Genomic DNA, 23445 nt, shown 5'->3' with positions numbered 1-23445 from the left:
TTTAAGGCCTCTCCAATTCAAAATTTTCTAGTGACTGATCATCTACATTTTTCAATTGGCCAAATTGAATTTCTGTGAATTGAATTTTATCCATTGTGGCAACAGTCTGTTAACATGGGCTCAATTAAATAATATGTTGAGCCAATGGAAAAATATAATTTACCAACACTGTAAAAAATGTCAGGCCTCTCCAATTTAAAATTTTCTAGTGACCGATCACATCAACATTTTTCAGTTGGCCAAATTGAATTTCTGTGAATTGATAAAATGTAATTCACAGAAATTCAATTTGGCCAACTAAAAAATTTAGATGTGATCGGTCACTAGAACATTTTGAATTGGAGAAATGTTTAACAGTGAAACTGTGAGATTGGTCCAATTAAATGTTTTAAATTTTAGTCACAATTGTTTATTTCTCACTGCCCAGAAGACAAAAATGACTAAAAACATAAATATATTAAGCAAAATACAGAACAAAGATAACAGGGTTGACATTTTATCACATTACTTTATTAACAAGTAAATTCAAACACAGGATATTTGAAAATATTTTTGGCCAATGATAAAATGTGAAAATTTTTAATAAGGAAAAACTAAATACATTTAATAAGTCATCTGCATAACAGGATGTCTTGCTGTGCTGAAGAAAACGCGGCACTGCATAGGCTAAAAACCTACAAATAAAAATAAAAACTAACATTAATGACAAGTTCCCCTGCATCACATCTGGCAAATGACAGAACAGAAGTTTCTTCATTATATAATGAGGATGAGACGAATGAATGGACGAATAAGAAAATCACGAGCTTGACGTGTTTGATATTAAAAGGCAATAACTCAAGCCCTGAAAGAGGCCGACGCCAAATCTAACGGCACCGGGTCGCATGGCTCACATATCACACAAATGACTTAATTTACTTACCTATTATTTTAGACATATAAGACATGAGGAAAATAAAACGATTGGCTACCATTAGAGTAAACGAGAACACACTCATGAATGCATGAACTCGTGATTCTACAAAATGTCTTTTAAACTTCATACCGGGTCATGAAGCAAAACTCTGGAGAATAATTTCAGTGCTCAATTCTCACCAACGTCTTTGTGAGATGAATTTCTCTATTCTCTTGGGAATGTCTGTTTCGGTCTTCAGGACAGGACCTGCTGGTTCGGCTCAGCTCGCGCTGCCGCTCCCGCGCTCCGCATTAGAAATCTCCACAAGAACGGTTTTCTTCAAGCGCATTTTGCGCATGCGTATACAGTTTTTCGGACGTAGGACTTGTTCAGCCAACATGGATTTTTCACTTCGACTTCACAGATTGACTGAGCACAATTAAATATGTTCAAGACAAAATATCGATTTTTGTTGAAATATTTTAGTAGCTCACTAAACGCAAAGCTTCAGTGAAGAAAACAGTTGCAAGTGGCTTTTAGCCAAGACGAGTGAAGAAGTTCTAAGGGATAAAGTACACTAAAGTACGCTTTTTACACAGCTTTTCATTACATAAATAATTATGGGGATGAGATATTGATTTGAGATTAAACTGTTTTGAAATCTTATGTTTAGTATCTTATAATCCATTACAGTGATGAACACAGAAACAACAAACACAGACACAATACTACAGTACTATTAATACTGAGGTCCTCTGATTTCATTTTCAATACAATCAATAAATATAACAGACGCAAGGTGCGCTGTATGTTATTTAACATTGCTATTAATGACAATTGTTATCGGGGAATAACACACCGTAAAATGTCAGGACTGGCCAATGATAATTAAGTATTCCAGTAAACAGTCTTTTTAATAAACAGATTCAATTTAGGCTTTTATTCACATATAAACATTGATCAATGCACATACATAGACCACATCAAATATGGTAAATTAAAACTTAAATGCGCTTGCTTGACACGTGAGAACCAAGGATGTTCATATGGGTTCGGAAAGACATAAGTGTGAGTAAATGATGAAAGAATTTCCTTTTGATTAATTGTTTCAAATATGATTATATGTGTCCATTCATGTTATAACAGTCGTATGATTCGGTAGTATGCAATTGTCAGGGAATTTTAAAAATGTTTGCAAAACAGTCCATAAACATGCATGAAAATTACTATAATATTTTTTTTTCTCTAGTTATCAATATTTAATTATTTAGAAGTTCTTTGTGAATGCATTCTCTTAAAAAAAAAAAAAATGAATCCAGTGATCACAATCGAGACTTGGACATTTATTGGTTAGGTGAAGTGAACACTGTTGATGTGTGTGTGTGTGTGTGTGTGTGTGTGTGTGTGTGTGTGTGTGTGTGTAGGAGGTGGAGAGCTTCAGCCAGTGGAGGGGAATCCTCATCGGAGTGTATGGAAGGTTTGCTGTTGGAGAATGGCAGAGGAGGTGAGGAAACTGTAGATCAGTGGTTTACAACGGGGTGCTAGAGGTTCAGTAGGGAATTTGAGAAACGAATAAATGTAGCAAATTTATTTTTAACGTTAACATAGTAATTTAAGATATTTTTATGAAATATTTTCAACACTTCAAAACCCTTTTGAAACAATATTTATTTTAAAGGGCTGTACAAATGTATTTGAATTGAATTAAAATGACATCAAAAAAAAAATTATGCAAAAAATGTGTTGTCTTTTATCTTTGCACTCTTACAATTAATTAATTAATTTTCTCATACAGTATAAATAGATTTGTATACATGAAAATATATACTGTAGCTGTCTTATAAGGGAAAGTATTTAGGGTTCTTAGCATTAAAAAGTTTGAAGACCTTTGCTCTGTCTAGTGTTGTCAAAAATATCGATATTTCGATATGTATCGATACTGAAATATCTGAAACGATACGATACTCCCAGCTGCGCTCTCCTCTCCTACCGACAGCGAGTTGACACGCACCCACCTCCTCTCATTCAGTCCGGTTAACCCTCTGAACACGGCGAACGCGTGTTCTGCTGGATATTTCCCATTGTATATTTTTTTACAGTCTATGATATTTCCTCATGACTACGGCGTGCGTTAGTGTAACGAATTTCGTGCAGGATTGCACATAACGTTAATTGTACTCATTCCCGCAGATTTCGCGCTCACATCGGAAGCGCACACACACATACCGTAATAAAGCCGCTTCTGACAAGTGCAAAAATGAGCTCCTTTTTCCAGCTTGTTAATGGTCAAATAAACTAAAAAAAATTCTCAATGTCAGTCTTGGTGAGTATTAACGTACAGGCAGTCGTAACCAGTTCAGGAAGAATGTGTAGCCTAACAGGAACAGTTTTTGGGATCCATGCGTGCGTCTGTCTTAAAGGGAAAGCAGTTATTTATTATTCAAACTACAAAAAGACAAACAATCACTTACTGCTCTTGACTGATTAATTTGTGTAACTCTAATGGATTAATCTGTATTACATTTTTTACAATGAAGATTATCCATTGTTATTTTAAATTTGATTACTTTGTTTTTTTATTCAGTTTCTTACCCGATAGACCTACCTGAAAAAATAAATCAGTCTATTTCATTTGTATCTTTATTCTATTTATTTGTGCTATTGTTTGCTTTTTTTGCTTAAAAGCTTTTATCATATAAAGTGATCTCTTCAAAATAATTTTTTAATTTCCTGGAATTTCAATAGATGGACAAAATATTAAAAATATCTATTTGACAGTATATGCAGCGTTTTTCCCCGTGGTATCGAAAATGGTATCGAATATCGATACTTTTTTAGGTATCGTATCGAATTTAGAAATTCCAGTATCGTGACAACACTAGCTCTGTCAGGATAAAAGTCTCAGGAAATTAAAATTGAAAATTAAATTAAATGTCTGTAAGTTTAATAGACAGCTTCTGTGAATGTCTCAGTCATTTTGTTTGTCGTTCTGATTTAGATTCTACTTTGTTTTGCTGTTTCAGGAGCAGTTCAACAGATATGAACGAGCCATCTATGCTGCACTGAGTGGAAACTTCAAACAGATCAATAACCGTCCGTCCATTCTTACACTATTTCTTTCCTCTTGATTTTAGTCATTATTATGTCCTTATGTCCTGCAGCTGTTACCCGTATGTGAGTCGTGGGAGGATACAGTCTGGGCTTATTTCCGAGTTATGGTGGACACTCTGGTAGAGCAGGAGATCTGTTCTTCTGGTCTGGGCAGTGAGGAGCTGGAGGAGTTGCCCAGAGAGTTCCTGGAGACCAAGTACGACTTTAAACACATTCTCATGTACATCATATTAATTTATGTGCTTCTCCACAAAATGATTGATTCTATTCCTTTTTCAGTTGGACTTTGGAGAAACTCTTTGAAGAGCTTCAAGCAACAGAATCCAAAGTAAGGATGAATAAATGAGGTAACAGACTAAACAGATTGAAATGTCTCTTTTCTGATCTTGCACAAATGTTTTGTGTTGACAGAGGGTTCTGGATGCAACCAAGGAGCATTACCATGTGATTCAGAAGTTTGTCATTCTTGGAGATCTTGATGGTATGCTTTGAGAACATATTTTGAGGGATCTTAGTTTTTCTTTTTCAAAAGAAAAAAATAAAGCATTTGATGTCAAATGAACTCGTGTTGAAAGGTCTTCTGGAGGAGCTCAGTGATTGGTTGGGAAGAAGTACATCTTTGCCAGCTTATATGTTGCGCTTCATGTCACATTTAGTGCTATTTTATCGCAGCTTAGGCGTGCAGCTCAAGGTACGTACACATATGCGTATGTTTTAGATTGTATTGCTTTTCATGGCCCCCATTTATCAATCTTGCGTAGAAACGGGTGTATATGTTGGCGTAAGATTATGCTTACACTCCTCTCACCGCCTGATGCTGTGCGCACCTCTGAAATCCAGGTGTACGCAATACCTGCCCTTGATAAATGCCGCGGCTGAAAACGATCGTCATTAGAATAACACGCCCCTATATATATTCAAGTCTCTGCCTCCCCCACGCCCTCATTTTACGCCTTGGACACACGGAAGACGGCAAAGAAGCGAAACTTCTCCGACGTGGAGATCGAGACCATCACCAGGGAAGTGTAAAAAAACAAAATTGTTTTATTTGGGAGTTTAAAGAGTGGGATTAAAGGCGCCCACAAAAACTAAATATGGACACAAATTACGAGTACTGTTAATAGTGTGGGGGTTGAAAAGCGCACTCCAACAGAGGTAATAATGTTTTATTGCTTAATATAGACCAATAGTGATCAAGTTAAGTATTACGTTTTTTTGTTTATTGTAGGTGAAAAAAAGTGGTCAGATATAAAGATCGCCACAAAGAGGCGCGTCTCGGCACTGAAGAGGAGCCAGAGTCAGACATCATTGACAATTGGTGTACGGTGGAAATCAAGTTTAAATAGCTGTTTGGATGAGAAATTACCTATCACAATGCATTATTTTACAGCACGTGTTTTGAAACAATTAGCATTTAATTTCGTATCACGCCACATGTATTGGCGTGTACAATAGTGAAGATTATGTGATGTGGAGTACCATTCATTAACATTAATAATTGCATGACAATTTGTAAGATTCTTCTTCTTCTTCTTATTATTATGATTTTTATTATTAATGACGCTTATTGTTATTTAGTAGAAGAATGTCGTTATTATTATTATTTATTTTATTTTTATTATTATTATTTAAAAGAAGAAGAATGTCATTTTTATTATTTTGTCAGTCTGAATTATTTTCAGTCCTAGTCCGTGGGCAGCTGCCGGGCCTAACCCTGAAACGTCAGGTAAAGCGCCCAGGCTCGCAACTGGAGGAATACATATGTCTACAAATCAAATGCTTTGGTAAAGTCACACAAATTAAACATTGAAGTCCATGTTGCACAAAAATAAACACTGAAGTTTATAATTACTATGTTGTTGTTGTTGTTGTTTTACAGTGGGTCATAATATAGCATATCTTTATCAGTGCGTTTTGTGGTGTTAGGAATTGTTTTTCTGCGCATTTTCGCACTAACTCAAAATGTGCGTACACCACCTCCTGAGCTGTCGTAAGATTTGAGCGTGTCGTACGTCAACGTCCATATTGATAAATCTCACCGTAAAGTCACCGTGGTTTTGGGTGTACGCCAGGTGTACGCTGGAAATTTGGTGTATGCACTTTTGATAAATGAGGGCCCATGTGTCTAGCTAATTTATGTATAGAGAAAAACATTCAAATGTTTGAAACTCATTGATTGGTTTGATCTGTCTTTGTCAGAAGGAGGTGTGTGTAGATATCCTGAAGGCCTACATCTCTCTGTTAGTGAAGGAGAAGCAGGTGGATCTCATCGCGTTCTATGTCAGTCATCTTCCTTCTGACATGGCCGTGTCACAATACGCTCAGTTCCTGGAGGAAGTCACTGAGACTGAGCAGCGCAAACACTGTCTGGACCTGGCAACTCAAGCAGGTGAGGTCAAAAGAGTCTTGCATTATGGCGAAAGGGGTTTATTTTGCGATAATGACAGACTCTAGGCCCCGTTGTACTCACAGCATGAAAAAAAGTTTTTAGTTTTTTTTGTTCTTCATTTAGGGGTAAAAAGCAGTTTGCAGCAGTATACTGTTAGAAAACATCCTGACCCTCCTGAGAGCGGTTTAGATGAATATATAAATATGTGCTGAACGCTTTCCTCTAACAAAATAAACACAAAACAAAAGTGACAGCAGTGAGAAAACAGCTGTTAAGTAAGCATCTGATTCTGATCATAGCGATGTGGATCTGCAATTCGGCCGTCAAGTAAAGTCAAGTCACATTTATTCATATAGCACTTTTAAAGATTACTTTTTTAGTTCACTCAAAAATGATAATTCTGTCATTAATTACTCACCCTCATGTCGGAACACAAATGAAGATCATTTTAATGAAATCTGGGAGCTCTCTGTCCTGCCATTGACAGTGAATGTCAACGAAATTAACACTGCTTTCTGGGGCTTGAAAGTGGTAATTGCATTTTTTTCACAGACGAAAACGAGTTGATAACTAAATAAACCAGTTCCCTTTCAGTCGGTCACGTTTGATGACGTCGGACGTACCGACGAATTGGGATCACTTATGGGAGCCCCTATCAGTTTCGAGCTATATAGAACTGGCCAATGAACATTGGCGTGCGAGATTTGCATCTCGCGCTCCGCCCCGCGCCATGGGTATAAACAGGAAGCGAGAGCGAATGCACGCTGTCATTCACTTCAGAGCGCGAACGGCGTATGAAGAGGACTCATTATGCTGCTATCAGCAAGAGTTTTTGAGTAAAGTATTGAACCGGAGAAGAGGTGAAACATGGTGTTGGAGAGACGGCACACTTCAGCGGGATCGCGGTGCTCACAAGCAGCGCTGCATTCCAAAAGAGTGAAAAACTGCTGTTTTCACAGCAACCTGTCGGTGCGTGATGGCGTTTTTCCCACTTGAGTACAGGCACGGGCTGCACTAAACCCTGTGCGCTATCGCGTTTCACCCTGAGTGCTTCAGCACGAGAAAGCGTTTCCTCTAAAAGAGTACACGGGTGACGCTGCGTCTTTTTCAAGATGTCATTCCACCCGTGCGTTTCTGGATGCGGTCGTTCCCTGGCGCCTACTGACGGTCACAATCGCTGTCTCACGTGTTTGGGCAAACAGCACGCTGAGGCGGCGTTTGTGGATAGTTCATGTTCCCACTGCGGGAACATGACTATCTCGGAACTAAAGTCGAGACTCTCCTACCTTCGGGAAGGCGGAGTCCCCTTACCCATTGCTGGCTCCTCCATACCATCAGACTCGGCTATGCGATTCAGTTCGCCCGGCGTCCCCCCAAGTTCAGGGGCGTTCACTTTACGACAGTAGCGAAGGAGAACGTCATCGTGCTCCGGGCGGAGATCGCAGTCCTACTGGCGAAGGCAGCGATAGAGCCGGTCCCTCCAGCCGATATGAGGTCCGGGTTCTAGAGCCCGTACTTCATTGTACCCAAGAAAGTCGGCGGGTTACGGCCGATCTTGGATCTGCGATTCTTGAACAGGTCCCTTCACAGGCTGCCGTTCAGAATGCTAACGCAGAAACGCATCTTCAGGTGCATCCGTCCCCAAGATTGATTTGCAGCGATCGACCTGAAGGATGCGTACTTTCATGTCTCGAATCTCCCTCGACACAGGCCCTTTTTGCGCTTCGCGTTCGAAGGACGGGCATATCAGTACCGTGTCTTACCCTTCGGCCTGTCCCTGGCGCCCGTGTCTTTACAAAGGTTGCGGAGGCGGCCATTGCTGCCATGAGAGAGCGTGGTGTTCGCATTCTGAACTATCTCGACGACTGGCTGATCCTTGCCATGTCGCGGGAGCAGTTGTGCGAACACAGGGACATGGTGCTCAGTCACCTCAGCCAGTTGGGACTTCGGGTCAACTGAGAAAAGAGCAAACTCTGTCCCACACAGAGGATCTCTTTTCTCGGTATGAAGATAGACTCGGTCGCCATGACAGCGCGCCTCACCGAGGAGCGCGTCCAGTCAGTGTTGAACTGCTTGAATTCGTTCAAAGGCAGGACAGCGGCACCACTGAAACACTTTCAGAGGCTCCTGGGGCATCTGGCATCCGCAGTAACGCCGTTGGGATTGCTTCATATGAGACTGCTTCAACGCTGGCTACACGACCGAGTCCCGAGATGGGCGTGGCACAGTGGTTCCCTCCGCGTCCAAGTGACTCCGAGGTGCCGCCAAACCTTCAGCCCGTGGTCGGACCCTTCGTTTCTGCGGGCGGGAATTCCCCTAGAACAAGTGTCCAGGCATGCTGTTGTCTCCACGGATACCTCAACCACCGACTGGGGTGCCACGTACAACGGGCTTGCAGTTTCGAGTCTGTGGACAGGGCCACAACTGCAATGGCATATCAATTGCCTCGAGTTGTTAGCAGTTCGTCTTGCACTCAGCCGCTTCAAAGTTCCGCTCAGAGGCAAGCACGGTTCTGGTCCGTACGGACAACACTGCGGCCGTTGCGTACATCAACAAACAGGGTGGTCTACGCTCCCATCGCATGTCACAACTCGCCCGCCATCTCCTCTTATGGAGTCAGAAGCATCTGAGGTCGCTTCGTGCCATTCACATTCCGGGCCTGCTCAATCGTGCAGCCGACGAGCTCTCACGACAGCCAGTGCTCCCGGGAGAGTGGCGACTTCCATCCCCAGGTGGTCCAGCTGATTTGGAGTCGCTTCGGGTCCGCACAGGTAGACCTGTTTGCTGCCCCGGACACGACCCATTGCCAGTGGTTCTAATCCCTGACCGAGGGGACTTTCGGCTCGGATGCCCTGGCAAACAGCTGGCCCCGGGGCCTACGCAAATATGGGAAAGACACCCGTGTCCAGACCTTTGGAAACTCCATGTCTGGTCCCTGGACAGGACGCGGAGGTTCTAGGTGACCTACCACAAACGGTAGTTGACACCATCACTTCCGCTAGAGCCCCCTCGACGAGGCGCCTCTATGCGTTGAAGTGGAACCTGTTCGTTGATTGGTGCTCTTCTCGCAGAAAGTGTTCGATCAGTTCTGTGCTTTCCTTCCTACAAGATGGGTTCGAGCGAAGGCTGTCTCCCTCCACCCTCAAAGCCTATGTTACCGCTATCGCCGCTAATCATGATCTAGTTAGTAGATGGAAAGTCCTTAGGTAAGCACGATCTGATTGTCAGGTTCCTGAGGGGGTGAGGAGACTAAATCCGCCTCGCCCTCCCTCTATACCCTCTTGGGACTTAACTCTGGTGCTAACCGCACTGCAGAGAGCGCCCTTTGAGCCTTTGCAGACAGCAGAGTTAAAAGTTCTGTCATTAAAAGACAATACTCCTGACTGCATTGGCCTCCATCAAGAGGGTAGGGGACCTGCAGGCATTTTCGGTCGACGAATCGTGCCTGGAATTCGGGCCTGGTAACTCTCATGTGATCATGAGACCCCGGCCTGGATATGTGCCCAAAGTTCCCACTACTCCCTTCCGGGACCAAGTGGTGAGCCTGCAAGCGCTGCCTTCGGAGGAGGCAGACCCAGCCCTAGCTTTTCTCTGTCCCGTCCGTGCTCTCCGGACTTACGTGGACAGAACGCAAACCTTCAGGACCTCAGAGCAGCTCTTCGTCTGTTACGGAGGACAGCAGAAGGGAAAGGATGTCTTCAAGCAGAGGACGGCCCACTGGATAGTGGATACCATCGTCTTGGCGTATGAAACCCAAGACGTGCCCTGCCCACTCTGGTTAAGAGCCCACTCCACCAGGGGTGTCGCTTCTTCCTGGGCGTTGGCTCGTGGCGCCTCGCTGACAGAAATTTGCAGAGCTGCGGGCTGGGCGACACCTAACACGTTTGCTAGATTCTATAGCCTTCGTGTAGAGCCATTATCTTCCTGTGTGCTCACTTCCCATAGTCAGTAACACCGAAGTGCCCGTTCTGGCTGCGCCATTCCCCTCCTTAAGGATCGGATGCGTGCGCTAACCGCTCCAGTTGAGTTCCCCAGTATGGCGAACCCTGTTGAGTCCCCCGTTACCTGCAGCAGTCGGATGTGGCGGAGCGTCCGACGCAGGCCTAACACTCGTATGCATTGGTAGAATGGGTGTTAGGCTGGGTTCCATATGTTGTGACCCCCACGGCGGTCCCATGTGTGTATCTTCCACGGTACGGCTCCCTACGGTGAGCCCGTGTCTTTCCCTTGGCAGAGTTCTCTCTGCCGTCTCAGTAAGGTGTTGTCCCCCGCCTCTAAATTGCCGGGGCCATCCCTGGGATTTCCGTATGTTGTGCTGTCCACGGCCAGCCCATACGTGTATTCTCCACATGGTAACTCCCTCCGGGCATGATGTGGTTTCTGCAGCGGCCTCCACGGGCACGCTTTCCCAGCGTTATCCAATAAAGTCCGCTGAATGGGTCTTGCGGAACAGCAGCTTTTTGACTCTCCCTGGGTGAATTTCCCTGCCCGCTAACATTTACATTTACATTTAGTCATTTAGCAGACGCTTTTATCCAAAGCGACTTACAAATGAGAGCAAAAGAAGCAACTAGAACAGTCAAGGGCAACAGTATGCAAGTGCTGTAGCAATTCTCAGTTAATCTAGCTCAGAACACACAGGACAGTTTTTTTTGTTTTTTTGGGGGTTTTTTTAAAATAAATTAGACAGACAGAAAATGAATAGAATGATAAGTGCTATTCTTGATTGGTCAGGTGCTGCTGGAAGAGATGTGTCTTTAGGTGTTTTTTGAAAATGGTTACAGACTCGGCCGCACAAATTGAGATAGGCAGGTCATTCCACCAGGTGGGAACAGCCCAGGAAAAGCTCCGTGAGAGCGATTTCATGCCTCTCTGGTATGGCACCACAAGGCGTCGTTCACTAGCAGAACGTAAGTTCCTGGAGGGTGTGTAAGTCTGAACGAGCGAGTTTAGGTATATTGGTGCAGAGCCAGTGGTTGCTTTGAAGGCGAGCACCAGTGCCTTGAATTTGATGCGAGCAGCTATTGGCAGCCAGTGCAGACTGATGAAGAGAGGCGTGACGTGCGCTCTCTTCGGCTCATTAAAGACCAACCTCGCCGCTGCATTCTGGATCAGTTGCAAGGGTTTGATAGTGCATGCCGGAAGGCCCGCTAGAAGAGCATTACAGTAGTCCAGTCTGGAGAGAACAAGAGCTTGGACCAGTAGTTGTGTGGCATGCTCTGATAGGATGGGTCTAATCTTCCTAATGTTGTATAATGCAAATCTACAGGATCGGGTTGTTGCAGTAATGTGGTCAGTGAATTTTAGCTGATCATCAATCACAACTCCAAGGTTCCTGGCTGTCCTGAACGGAGTTATGGTTGATGAACCTAGCTGAATGGAGAGATTGTGGTGAAGTGCTGGGTTGGCAGAGACAACAAAAAGTTCTGTCTTTGCAAGGTTAAGTTGAAGGTGATGTTCCTTCATCCAGGCAGAAATGTCTGTTAGGCAGGCAGCGATACGAACACCAACCGATGGATCATCTGGTTGAAATGAGAAGTAGAGTTGAGTGTCGTCGGCATAGCAGTGATAGGAAAAGCCATGTTTCTGAATGACCGATCCCAGTGATGACATGTAGATGGAGAAGAGAAGTGGTCCAAGCACTGAGCCCTGGGGAACTCCAGTAGCTAGATGATGTGACTTAGACACTTCACCTCTCCATGACACCCTGAAGGACCTACCTGAGAGGTAAGACTTGAACCACTGGAGAGCAGTTCCTGAGATGCCCATCTTCATGAGAGTTGACAGGAGGATCTGGTGGTTAACTGTGTCAAAAGCAGCAGACAAATCCAGTAAGATACGTACTGTGGATTTGGAAGCTGCTCTTGCCTGTCTGAGTGCCTCCGTAACCGAGAGCAGGGCAGTCTCAGTTGGGGTCTGAGGGGCTCACTAACAGACGGGGTCTGAGGGGCTCATCGCTGGGCGCTGGAAGTGGTAGTAACTGTGGCGTTTTCCAAAAGGATCCCAATTCGTCGGACATACGTCGAACGTGACCGACTGAAAGGGAACGTCTCGGTTACGTATGGTAACCCTCGTTCCCTGAAGGAGGGAACGGAGACGTACGTCCCGTCGCCACAGTTGCTGTACCATCACTGCAGGGCCGAGTCACTAAGTTCGGCTCCTCAGTGAAAAACAGGGCGCGGGGCGGAGCGCGAGATGCAAATCTCGCACGCCAATGTTCATTGGCCGGTTCTATATAGCTCGAAGCTGATAGGGGCTCCAAGAAATGATCCCTATTCGTCGGTACGTCCGATGTACGTCTCCGTTCCCTCCTTCAGGGAACGAGGGTTACCATACGTAACCGAGACGATTTCAAAAGTTTTTGTCAGTGACGATAATCTATTGACATTTTCGTCAAGGATTGAAAACTAGATGAAAATGTTAGGGAGGGATGATTTGGGAAGAGATCCAGTCAGAACGATGTCCTGCGCTGTAGATGCACACTACATATTTCTCATAAAATGTAAACATCTGAGAAAAAGAGAAGAGCAGACTTATGAATAAGCGTGACATCATGTAAGAGAGCTCTATTCAGTGCGGTTTTCTTTGCGCACGCAGCCGTACACACTACCTCGTGCGAGTACTGAGTTGAGCTCTCTTTCGCGTCTGAATGGACAAATACACACAACATTATGTCAAAATGTCCGTTTTGTAAAGTATTCACATAAACACAGTCGGTTATGTCTTAAAAAAACGTAAACAGTTGTGAGAATATTGAATGTGCATCAGTGCATTGGATCCATGCATTTGGTCTTAAAGTGACAGCATAATAAACCTAATGCAGTCTGTGCCCTTAATATTAATCAAACAACAAAATAAAAAGAGAAAAGCATTCACTGCTCTTTAATAGCTTTAATAAGAATTAATTATATTTAATTGTATAAATGTCTGCTTGAAAGAATAAAGAATGATGTATGCAAGTTGTTATAAAGAATGCATATATCATTAATTGAAAAGAAGACCATGTGTTCTTCTTTAGGAGAAGTGGTTTTATTTAATTTTATGATAAATAAAGACGTGTTGTATGTCATAGCACTTAAATCTGTGTCTGTATTGCATGTTCAAACTTTAATATAATAACATAATAACAGGTTAATAGATGTTTTCTCCAGGAGTATATAACGGGTTTGGAAATAAATTCTTAATTAATGCATTACAATTTTACTAAACCCATTAGATTTTTGTCGACTAAATCGTATTCTGTTTAGTCAACTAAAACTAGACTAAAACTAAAACCATTCAGATTATTAAAATATGACTAAAGACTGACTAAAACTAAATCAAAATTTGCTGTCAAAATTAACACTGCCAGAAAGCTAGTAAAACATCATTAAAGTAATCCATGTGACTCCAGTGGTTTGACCTCAATTTTATGAAGTGACGCGAGTGTTTTTTGCGCTAAAAAAACATAATTGACCACTTTATTTATAAAATATTAATCTCCAACGCATGTTCACACAACAACATCTGCTCTCGCTTCATATTGTATGCTTCCTGGTGCTCTCGTGAAAAAACTCGTTGGAGAACACAATTTGAACAGCTTTTCAGTTTTAAACATGAAAAAACAGTGTCAGTTCCTCAACAGATGAAATTAGCCAGAGAAGATTTCCATGTCAAAGCTCATGAGCCCGTTGGTAAGCACGACTTAATCGTCAGGTTCCTTAGAGGTGTGAGAAGACTAAATCCTCCTCGTTCATCCTCTGTACCCTCTTGGTGCTCAGAGCACTTCAGGGTCCTCCATTCGAGCCTTTGCAGTCTGCAGAGCTAAACATCCTGTCCATGAAGACAGTGCTCCTGATTGCATTGGCTTCAATCAAGAGGGTAGGGGACCTGCATGCACTTTTGGTCAACGAATCGTGCCTAGAATTCGGGCCGGCTGATTCTCACGTCATCCTGAGACCCCGGATACGTGCCCAAGGTTCCTACCACTCCCTTCCGGGACCAGGTAGTGAACCTGCAAGCGCTGCCCTCAGAGGAGGCAGACCCAGCCCTGGCTTTATGTCCCGTCCGCGCTCTTCGCGCTTACATAGACCGGACTCAAAGCTTTAGGACCTCAGAGCAGCTCTTCGTCTGTTACGGAGGCCAGCAGAAGGGAAGGGCTGTCTCCAAGCAGAGGTTAGCCCACTGGATAGTGGATGCTATCGTCTTAGCGTACCAATCGAAAGACGTGCCTTGCCCGTTCGGGTTGCGAGCGCACTCCACAAGAAGTGTAGCTTCCTCCTGGGCGCTGGCTCAAGGCGCCTCGCTGACAGACATCTGTAGAGCTGTGGGCTCGGCGACACCTAACACGTTCGTTAGATTATATAGCCTCCGTGTGGAGCCAGTTTCTTCCCGTGTACTCGCCTCCAACGGCTGGTAGACGCGAAGTACCCGTTCCTGTGTCGGCTTGCTACGCCACTCCCGCCTATAGCCGGATACATGCGTTATCTTCTCCAGTTGTGTTCCCCAGAAATGGTGAACCCTGTCGAGATCCTCCGTCACCCCTTCGGTGTCAGACGTTGCGGCCGTCTGACGCCAGACCTGCACCCGTATGGTTGTGGAACGTGTGTGTAGGCTGGGTTCCATATGTGTTGGTTCCCTCTCAGCGACCCCATATGTGTATTCTCCACGGTACCTGCTACCCTACTCGGCTACCACCGTGTCTTTCCCTCTGTCATCTCTGGGTGTGTTCTTTCCCCCCTGGGACCAGGTTGGATCCACCCCAGAGACGGCCGTATGTTGCACTACCCTGATAGGTTAGTCCTAATGAGTATTCCACCTCTCCTCCCTTGGAGGACGTGGCTCCGCAGCGTTCCATCTCCCTGAGACAGGCACGCTTTCCCAGCATTATCCAGTAGTCACGCTGAGTGGGTCTTGCAGGAACAGCAGTGACTGACCTTCCCTGCCGGGAGCCCTGACTCCCACTCCAACATAGGAGTGGTCCAGTGAGCTCAGGCAGGGCGCTGGAAGGGCCAGCATCCCTGGCGTGTTGGTAGGGATCCCAATTCGTCGGTCAGTTGTGACGTACGTCGAACGTAACCGACTGAAAGGGAACGTCTCGGTTACGTATGTAACCCTCGTTCCCTGAAGGAGGGAACGGAGACGTACGTTCCGTCGCCAGGTGCTGTGCTTCCACAGCATCTTCCGTTCTTTGGCTCCTCAGTTGGAAAAGCAATATGCGGTACTCCACTTCCGTATTTATACCCGCGGTGCGTGGACCGCATGCCAATAAAATTTGCTCGTTTCTAATACACTCGAAGTAGACTGGTCTCTGAAGACAGATCCCAATTCGTCGGTCAGTTCCGACGTACGTGTCCGTTCCCTCCTTCAGGGAATGAGGGTTACATACGTAACCGAGATGTTTTTACTGTAAATATTTTCTACTATTAAAGTAGTTTAAGAATTTTTTTTCTAATGAAAAAGCGCATTTCTTTGTGATTTCAGCAGTTATTGTCTATGGGGCAGATTTAGCTTGTTGTACATCAGATACAGATAAATTAACACAGTAGGCCTACATTACATTTATTTGAATGCATTAATGAGAGAGTGATTGTGTGTGTGAATTAGTCATACCGTCTCTATTCATTATGAAGCTTTAGTTTTACTTCAAATGTATTAAAATATATGCCTATAACGGTTGAGTTTCTAAGCTACTTTAGTGACTTTACTTTAGTCACAGGACTGTGTTTCTGAGCTGTTTCTGCGCGCGATCTTGACGTGATGTGCGAGCTTCTGTCTGAGTGTCCGTTTGTTACAAAATATCAGGCATTAGTTCAACATAATACACATCTGATGGTCTAAAATCGTTTCAATGTTCAAACTGGCAGGACTTAAAACACATACAAATGAAAAAGCTTTGTGAGGACGCAGGTGAAAGAGGTCTGAAAGAGGTCAATGCGCGCGCGCATTGTCAGAGACGCGACACGGCTCGGCTCTCTGGGTCACAGAAAAAAGCTGAGCACTGAACGGATACGTTTTCTGTATTGTTGTTTTTGAATAGTGCACAATCGCGTTCAATTTTCAAGCCCTTAACAAACTTTATGAGGACGAAAGCCACCTGTGTGTGTGTGTGTGTCAGCGCGCAGGCTATAAGAACGGTAATTAACTGACCTGTATAAACTGTGTAAAACATGCAGTTACTATTGTGATTCTGGGCATCTATAAACAAAGATAACTGCTCCTGCATCTCTCTGTTTTTCTGCAAACTGCACTTGATGTGACTGACGGGGCGGAGTCACGTGACTAAAACCGAAATAACCGACATGGGAAAAATACATCGGTTAGAGGTTCTGAATTTCGGTTTCGATTATTTTTTGATGAATCGTACAGCCCTAACATCCACACAGTGCTTACTACTATTCTGTAGTGAACACTTCTAACTTTGATCGTTAATGGCTTTTTCTTTTTCACTTCCTCCAGATGGAATATGAGAACTGGCAGGGGCGTCTGGGAGCACTGACTGAGGATGTGAAGGAGAGGATATATAATGTTCTGCTGTTTGTAGATGGAGGATGGATGTCAGAGAGGTTAGTAAGTTCTCAATTGATTTATAGCTTTGATAAACATTATAACTGTCAGATCAGAGGTCATTTATAACTAGGACTGTCACGATTCCTTGATTAAATTCAAGTACTCGATTTAAAAAAATCCTTGTTTGGAATTTAACTGTGTTGAGTAACCGGCAAAATACCGGAAGTGGTGCATTCCAGAGACGAGAATCCATGAACTGCATTATTAGACCATTTTCTAAGGCTGCACAATGTATTAACTTTTTTAAAACCATACTATAGCATTGTACTATTGTGAATTCACCAAGGCATACCCTACGGGTTTTATATATAATAATATGCAGGGACGTCGTTAGGCCTATTTTTGGGGGGCTGAAGCTACCCCAAAATGTTCCTAAGCCCCCCTAAATGATAATAAGAACAACAATAACAATTCGATTTATTCATAACCGTATCCTATTTAGACGCAACAAATGATATATATCCAGCTACAAAAAAATAGCTGAAAAGTCAGAAGTTGGACAGAAGTACAAAGAGTTGTGCTATCAAGATGATGCACCGCGTCTCGTTGCATTGGTGTGAACTGTGGCAGCTTTCAGAACGTTGCAGACCTGAGCGCTACTGCAAGTAACTGGAGGATTCATCTTGTCTCGTCGTTACCAAGGTTATAATCGTTAACGAAAAAACGGAAACTAGGTGGGTTGTCGTTAACTGAAATAAAAATAAAAACGAGGCATTACAAAAAAACGATAACTAACCAAAACTGTAATGTGTGTTTGGCAAAACTAACTAAAATGAAATTATAGATTTAATGTCCTTAGTTTTCGTCTTTATCAATGTCTTTCAAAGATCAAATAACGTTCAGCTGCATTTCCTTTCCCTGCGTCTCTCACTCACGCGCTCTCTCACATACACGCGCGCCACACACACACACCACAGCCCCTCCACTCCGTGCACACCGCCGTCTCCATGAGAACGAGTGTTTGACGTTGAAAGCAAGTTTACGAAAGGTTGGTATCTCGTGAACACCTTTACAGAATCACACATTAAAAAGTGGTATAAAATATTTTTAATTCAGAATATAATTTTGTAAGTGTGTTAATGTCGACCCGAGAAGCGATTGCTACTTTAGAAGGTTAACTAGTCGCAAGTTTGAGGTAAAATGCACTTGGGTTGTCGATGTCAAAACACTATATAAGCTGTGATTCAAATATTAAATAATGTTATGTCATTAGGCTATTGTATAGGGTAAATTTAGTATAGGGTGTGAAAATTGTACAGCTGTGGTATTTGTATAGGTTTAGCTCAATTTAGGTTTAGCTGTATATTCGTATTTTAGCTCAAAAATGGGTTGAATACATGTGGTTCTGTGTAATTAAATAGCATTCTGTGGACAACTTATCTTATATAGAGAGGAATTAGATATAGTATGCTATTACTTTATCATACATTTACATGAGCAGACAGATAGCATTTAAGTCATTGCTTAGGCTATAGTAACTCATCAGGAGCAAAGTCTGGCCTAAGTAAATTCCCACATGCAGCTTTGATGTGTCTAAAAGCTAACATTACAGTAACTTTTCTTTAACAGAGTAGAAATGGAAGAAGAGGATATGTCTGTCACGTTTTACTTGTTAACATCTTGGTTTCTTGACTGGTTGTTGACATAAGTGTAGCTCTAGATGTGAGTGAACAGATTTTGCAAACGCAAGTTACAAATACCATGGGGGCTAAGCCCCCCCTGTCTTCCAATCCTAGTGATGTCCCTGATAATATGCTTTATTTATATGCGTGTAGGTTACATGTGTCTCAGAGCAGCTCCGTTCACAGTAAATGCTGCTCTATATGAACTGATATCATTGCATATGTTGTGAGGTTTGTGTTGCCTATAACATTCATCTGGGAATGCAATGTGTGCCATTTCATCAGATCTGTAAGGTAAATCATTTATAAACCTACGCCAATATGGGAGAATACATCAATATGTTTCTAAATATGTGAGCTGTTCGTCACAGTTTCAAAATAAAAGTCTAAACCCTTGCTCTGAGTTTCATTCTTGTTCGAGAAATGACAGTTGCTGTAGCATTTCTATCGTTAAGAAGTGGCCAAATAAAGATTAAGATTAAGTAAACATTTGAATTAAATGTTGTTTGTCTAAAGCCCAGGACACACTGCACGATTTTCAGCTGTCCCTGACAAAAGATTGCCATCGTGAAACCGTCGTGGCGATTTCTGTGATCGTGTCTCCTAATCGGTGGTCCTATGTCGCACAATGAGAGAGGTTCAAAGACGGCCATTGTCAGTCTTGAGACCATAGATAGCCTACGACAATTTTGTGACTGTGAGAAATTCAGCATGATCACCGCAGTGTCTACTGACCAGCCAATAAAAATGCAACATGAAATCAATGTGACATGGCTCTAAAACTTAAAACTGCTTACCTTGAGCTATTTTCCCTTCCTCTTTTGTGGCGTCCTCTTTTTTTCACCACACATAAAAACTAAAACTGCCAAAGTGTGATTCATCATGGTCTTTTTGTTTACCATTAGCGAATGCTGATGACGTTTTATTCTACTATAGAAACTTACATCTTAGCCTACGCGTCAATAGGAGTCATCATCGTACAGTCTACATAAAAAAACTACCCAAGTTTAATAGATCCATGTCGCACAGTGTGATTTGTAATGATCTTATAGGATTGTTAATATTTAAACAAGGATTTGATCTGCTGTAAAGTGTAACAACACCAGGCTGCTGTCTCTCTCTGCAGGCATTTGTTATAATACATAATGTACAGAAGTTGATTGTTTATATTATTTATATTGTGCATTTTAACAGTGTTGTTCTATGAAACTTGCATTTGATACTTTATTTGAATCTAATATTGCTGCTTTTTAATATATATGTATTTTAAGTCATTTTAAAGGCTTAGTTCTTTGCTTAGGTCTATTTTTTTATCACCCAATAAGATTACTTAATTACAGCTGACCTTTTTCGTTACTTTCAAATACGTCATTTTGTGAACGCCCAAAGCCCATCATTTCCATACATGCCATCCAAGTCTCCTGCAGACTCTCTGTTTGAAGTTCCCTTCTACCTACAAGGTTTTATTTCAAGAATATATACAATTCTTTTGGCTTTAAAATGTGTAGGAATGGACAAGATTAAAAGTGGCTGGGAGAAAGAGCTTGGCACAGTATTTTCTGAGGAATTTTGGAGAAGTGCCCGAAGTAGAGTGAACGGTAGCACCTCCTGTGCCTGACTGAATTTAATACAGTTCAAGGTTCTGCACCGCATTCACCTAAGCAGAACACGGATTGCTTCTTTTAATCCTTCTTTCGACAAGACCTGTATAAGATGTCACAATGGAGAAGCAGATCTGACTCAGATGTTCTGGGCATGCCCCAAACTTAATATCTATTGGTCAACCATATTTGACACACTTTCCAAAGTATGTGAAATACAATTGAAGCCATGTGCTGAATTTGCTATTTTTGGCGCCCCAGCTGGTAAAACAAGTCTGACTCAGAGACAACTAAACATTCTGGCTTTTGCATCCTTATTGGCTCGCAGAAGGATTCTATTGCTTTGGAAATCTGCAGTCCCACCTAAAGCATCTCAGTGGCTTCAGGATTTGATGTTATACCTACACTTGGAAAAGATTAAATATTCAATTAGAGGTTCTCAGAAATTATCTCATGTCTGGCAACCATTATTATCATATTTCTCATCCATAAATGTACTTCCTGATGAGTAACAATATTTATATGTATACTGTAACCTTTTCTTTTTCCTACACCTCCCTATTTGGTGATTTTGTGGTGTTAGATGCTTGGTACCTTTGTAAATAAGCATGATGTATGTTGCTCATTGATGCACCACTTTTACACCTTTTGATTGTGGTATCCAACTATCTATGTATTATTATTTCTATTTTATTTACTTTTTTTAAATTTTTAAACATTTGTACTATAACTGTTTAATTATTGTCTAAGGCATTTTGTTCAGGGGTGGTTGGGGAGGGTTTAAAAAAAAAAGTCAAAATACAGTACCTGTACAAGTAACAGCTTTTGTCATTGGAATAAAATATAAAAAATAAAACAAAAGATTACTTAATTACCATAAATAATCATTAGTGACTGCCCTATTTATAACCTTAAATAATTGAATATATATCATATATTTATTAAATTCATTTTGTTTTATAATAATTTTAAATTGAACAAATTCATTTTTGGATTGTAGTATGTTCAGAATTAGCTGAATGTGTGTTTTTGCAGGAAGCAGAGGAAGACTCTGGTCGCACTCATCAAATGGCTCTGCTGCGGCGTTTGTGTCTGCCCATGATGTCGTTCCTTCTGCTAACCGTACTGCAGCGCACTGAACGCCACCAGGAGAGTCTGCGTCTGGCTGACATCATCGCATCTGACCAACACAGACTATATGAGGTGTGGCATCTAAACCTTTTAGAGAATGATTGTGAATGTAGACATGAAAAGTGTTTCTCTTTTTAAATTACCATAAGTGGTGAAAAAGTAAATGCATTAGATGTGATCTGAACTTTCTGTCTCTGTCAGGTTTTCTCTAAAGAGGAGCTACAGAAGTTTCTCCTGAAGATGAGAGAATCATCTCTACTTTTGCTGGATAAAGGCCTGGATCCACTTGGATATGAGATTCAGCCCTAGACACTGTTTTCTCATGCTGTTTATGTCCTCAGTCCTGTTTTGGAAGAAAATTGAGCTTCGTAATTTTGTATTTGAATAAAGATTGGTCGATTGTTTAGCTAGCCTACAGATGTATTTTGTTTTATGTGTCACACTGATTTTTTAAGTATTTCTTCCTCAAAAAAATTATATTTACAGCACAGGTTTAGGATTTTCATATTAGAGAAACAACTTGTTTTCAATCTAATGTTGTGCTCTTTGGCTTTTAAGCGCTTTTTGAGATATTTGTCTTTTTACTTTTTTTTATTCATTTTTATTTAAGCTTTTAACATTCCAATGTCAAATAAGATTAATGTGCATATATATTAATTGTGCCGATATACACACGTACAAATGCATACATAGCCTACATAGCCTACACATATTACGAGTTTGATTTCAATACTTGTAGATAAGAACTTGACTGCATTTTAGTGATATATTGTTCTCAGGCTACTTTAATTCAGCGATGTTTTTTTCTTCTTTAAACATACACTGACTATCGTAAGAAATCGCTTCAAACGATTCAGTGCGTGAGTGAGCTGTCCGAATCATCCAGACTGAACCGATTCAGACCGGTTTGCTAACCCTTGTTATGTCCATAGACCTATGCTTATGTCCGTTTCATTGAAAAGAACCGTTAAAATGATTCATTTGCGATGCGGCCATCGTAAGTTTTAATTATAAACAGCTGACAGAAAATACAGGACACAACTTGAGTAACTTGTCTTTTAGGCTTTTATTATCATATAGTGACAGAGAGTGAAGTAAATATAAACAGTGCCGAGACCCAAATTATTAGAAAGTTTTTTCACAGCTGTCCAATGGAGACGCGAGTTCATCATCCGTCAACTTTAACCGACAGTCTCGCGCAGACCACAAATTTAACGGAAGCTTTTCTGGTGGAAGACCTAAAACCTTCAAATGACACACCACAGATCATATCTCCATCTCTGTAAGTTTCCCAAACCACAATACACGAGCGTGTGAGCTGTTTATCGTGCTGCATAGTGACCCACACATAGCGATCAATTACGGTTCAGTTCAAAGCAGACGAAAATATTGCGAATCTCTATCTCACAATTCGAATACAAACTCCCAGTTTTGTCTTGTTTCTTACAATTGTGAGTTTATATCTCACATTTTAAACTTTTTTTCCATACGAAAATACATTTGTAAGTCCTGAAAATGTACGTTATGTGTTTGAGTTCGGTTTGAATGTTTCAAGGTAACAAAAGAAAAAATAATGACGTAAGTTACCATTTAGGCCAGGATGCCTTTTCGAATGGCTACATATAATTTCTGCACTATTTTTATTATTATTATTTACTGTAGGGTACGTGCGTGTATGCCATCGCCATGCATTATGCAAGTGCTCTGGATGCTTTGCCTTTGAGAGTGTTGATCCATCAATATTGACCTTTACAGTCAAGCCAAAAGGTTGACCTTGTTAACTTATTGACATTATATTCTGTCTTCGGTTGCTTTAGTTCATTGAACATATAACATTCAAGCTCCAGACCCGAAACTTCAATATAGTCTGAATTTTCATTATGTATCAATATACCCATTTACTGATAATAAACAAAAGTTAAAAAATAAGCAGCTTTGTTGTAAGGGTGGGCCAATACGGAGTAAAAAAATCAATCAATAATGAGTTCCTGTTTTTTATATTTATAACATAAATCATATCATGATATGATACGAGCTATCACACAAGCAAGGATCTTTCAACTTTTAGTTTGCAGCACACTTTTTTTTATTTACACGGGTTAAGGGTGAAGAGGGATCTGTGGCATTAGGAGTTGTAGTTGTGGCATT

The 23445-nt window shown here is 41.8% G+C and overlaps 1 protein-coding gene across 1 annotated transcript; it reads left to right on the top strand.

Annotated features, from left to right (window-relative positions):
• Positions 1-6205: 6205 nt before the first annotated feature.
• On the top strand, positions 6206-21701 carry LOC307126140 (nuclear pore complex protein Nup107-like). Its single transcript, XM_079816535.1, has 4 exons — positions 6206-6395; positions 16833-16939; positions 21202-21369; positions 21499-21701. Exons 2-4 carry the CDS (start codon positions 16925-16927, stop codon positions 21604-21606), a joined length of 291 nt encoding a protein of 96 aa, XP_079672661.1. The 5' UTR covers positions 6206-6395; positions 16833-16924; the 3' UTR covers positions 21607-21701.
• Positions 21702-23445: the final 1744 nt, after the last annotated feature.

This window comes from Gobio gobio, assembly GCF_949357685.1.
Source record: "Gobio gobio genome assembly, chromosome: 5".
Classification (NCBI taxonomy): Eukaryota; Metazoa; Chordata; class Actinopteri; order Cypriniformes; family Gobionidae; genus Gobio; species Gobio gobio.
This window is presented reverse-complemented; position numbering and strand designations above follow the sequence as displayed.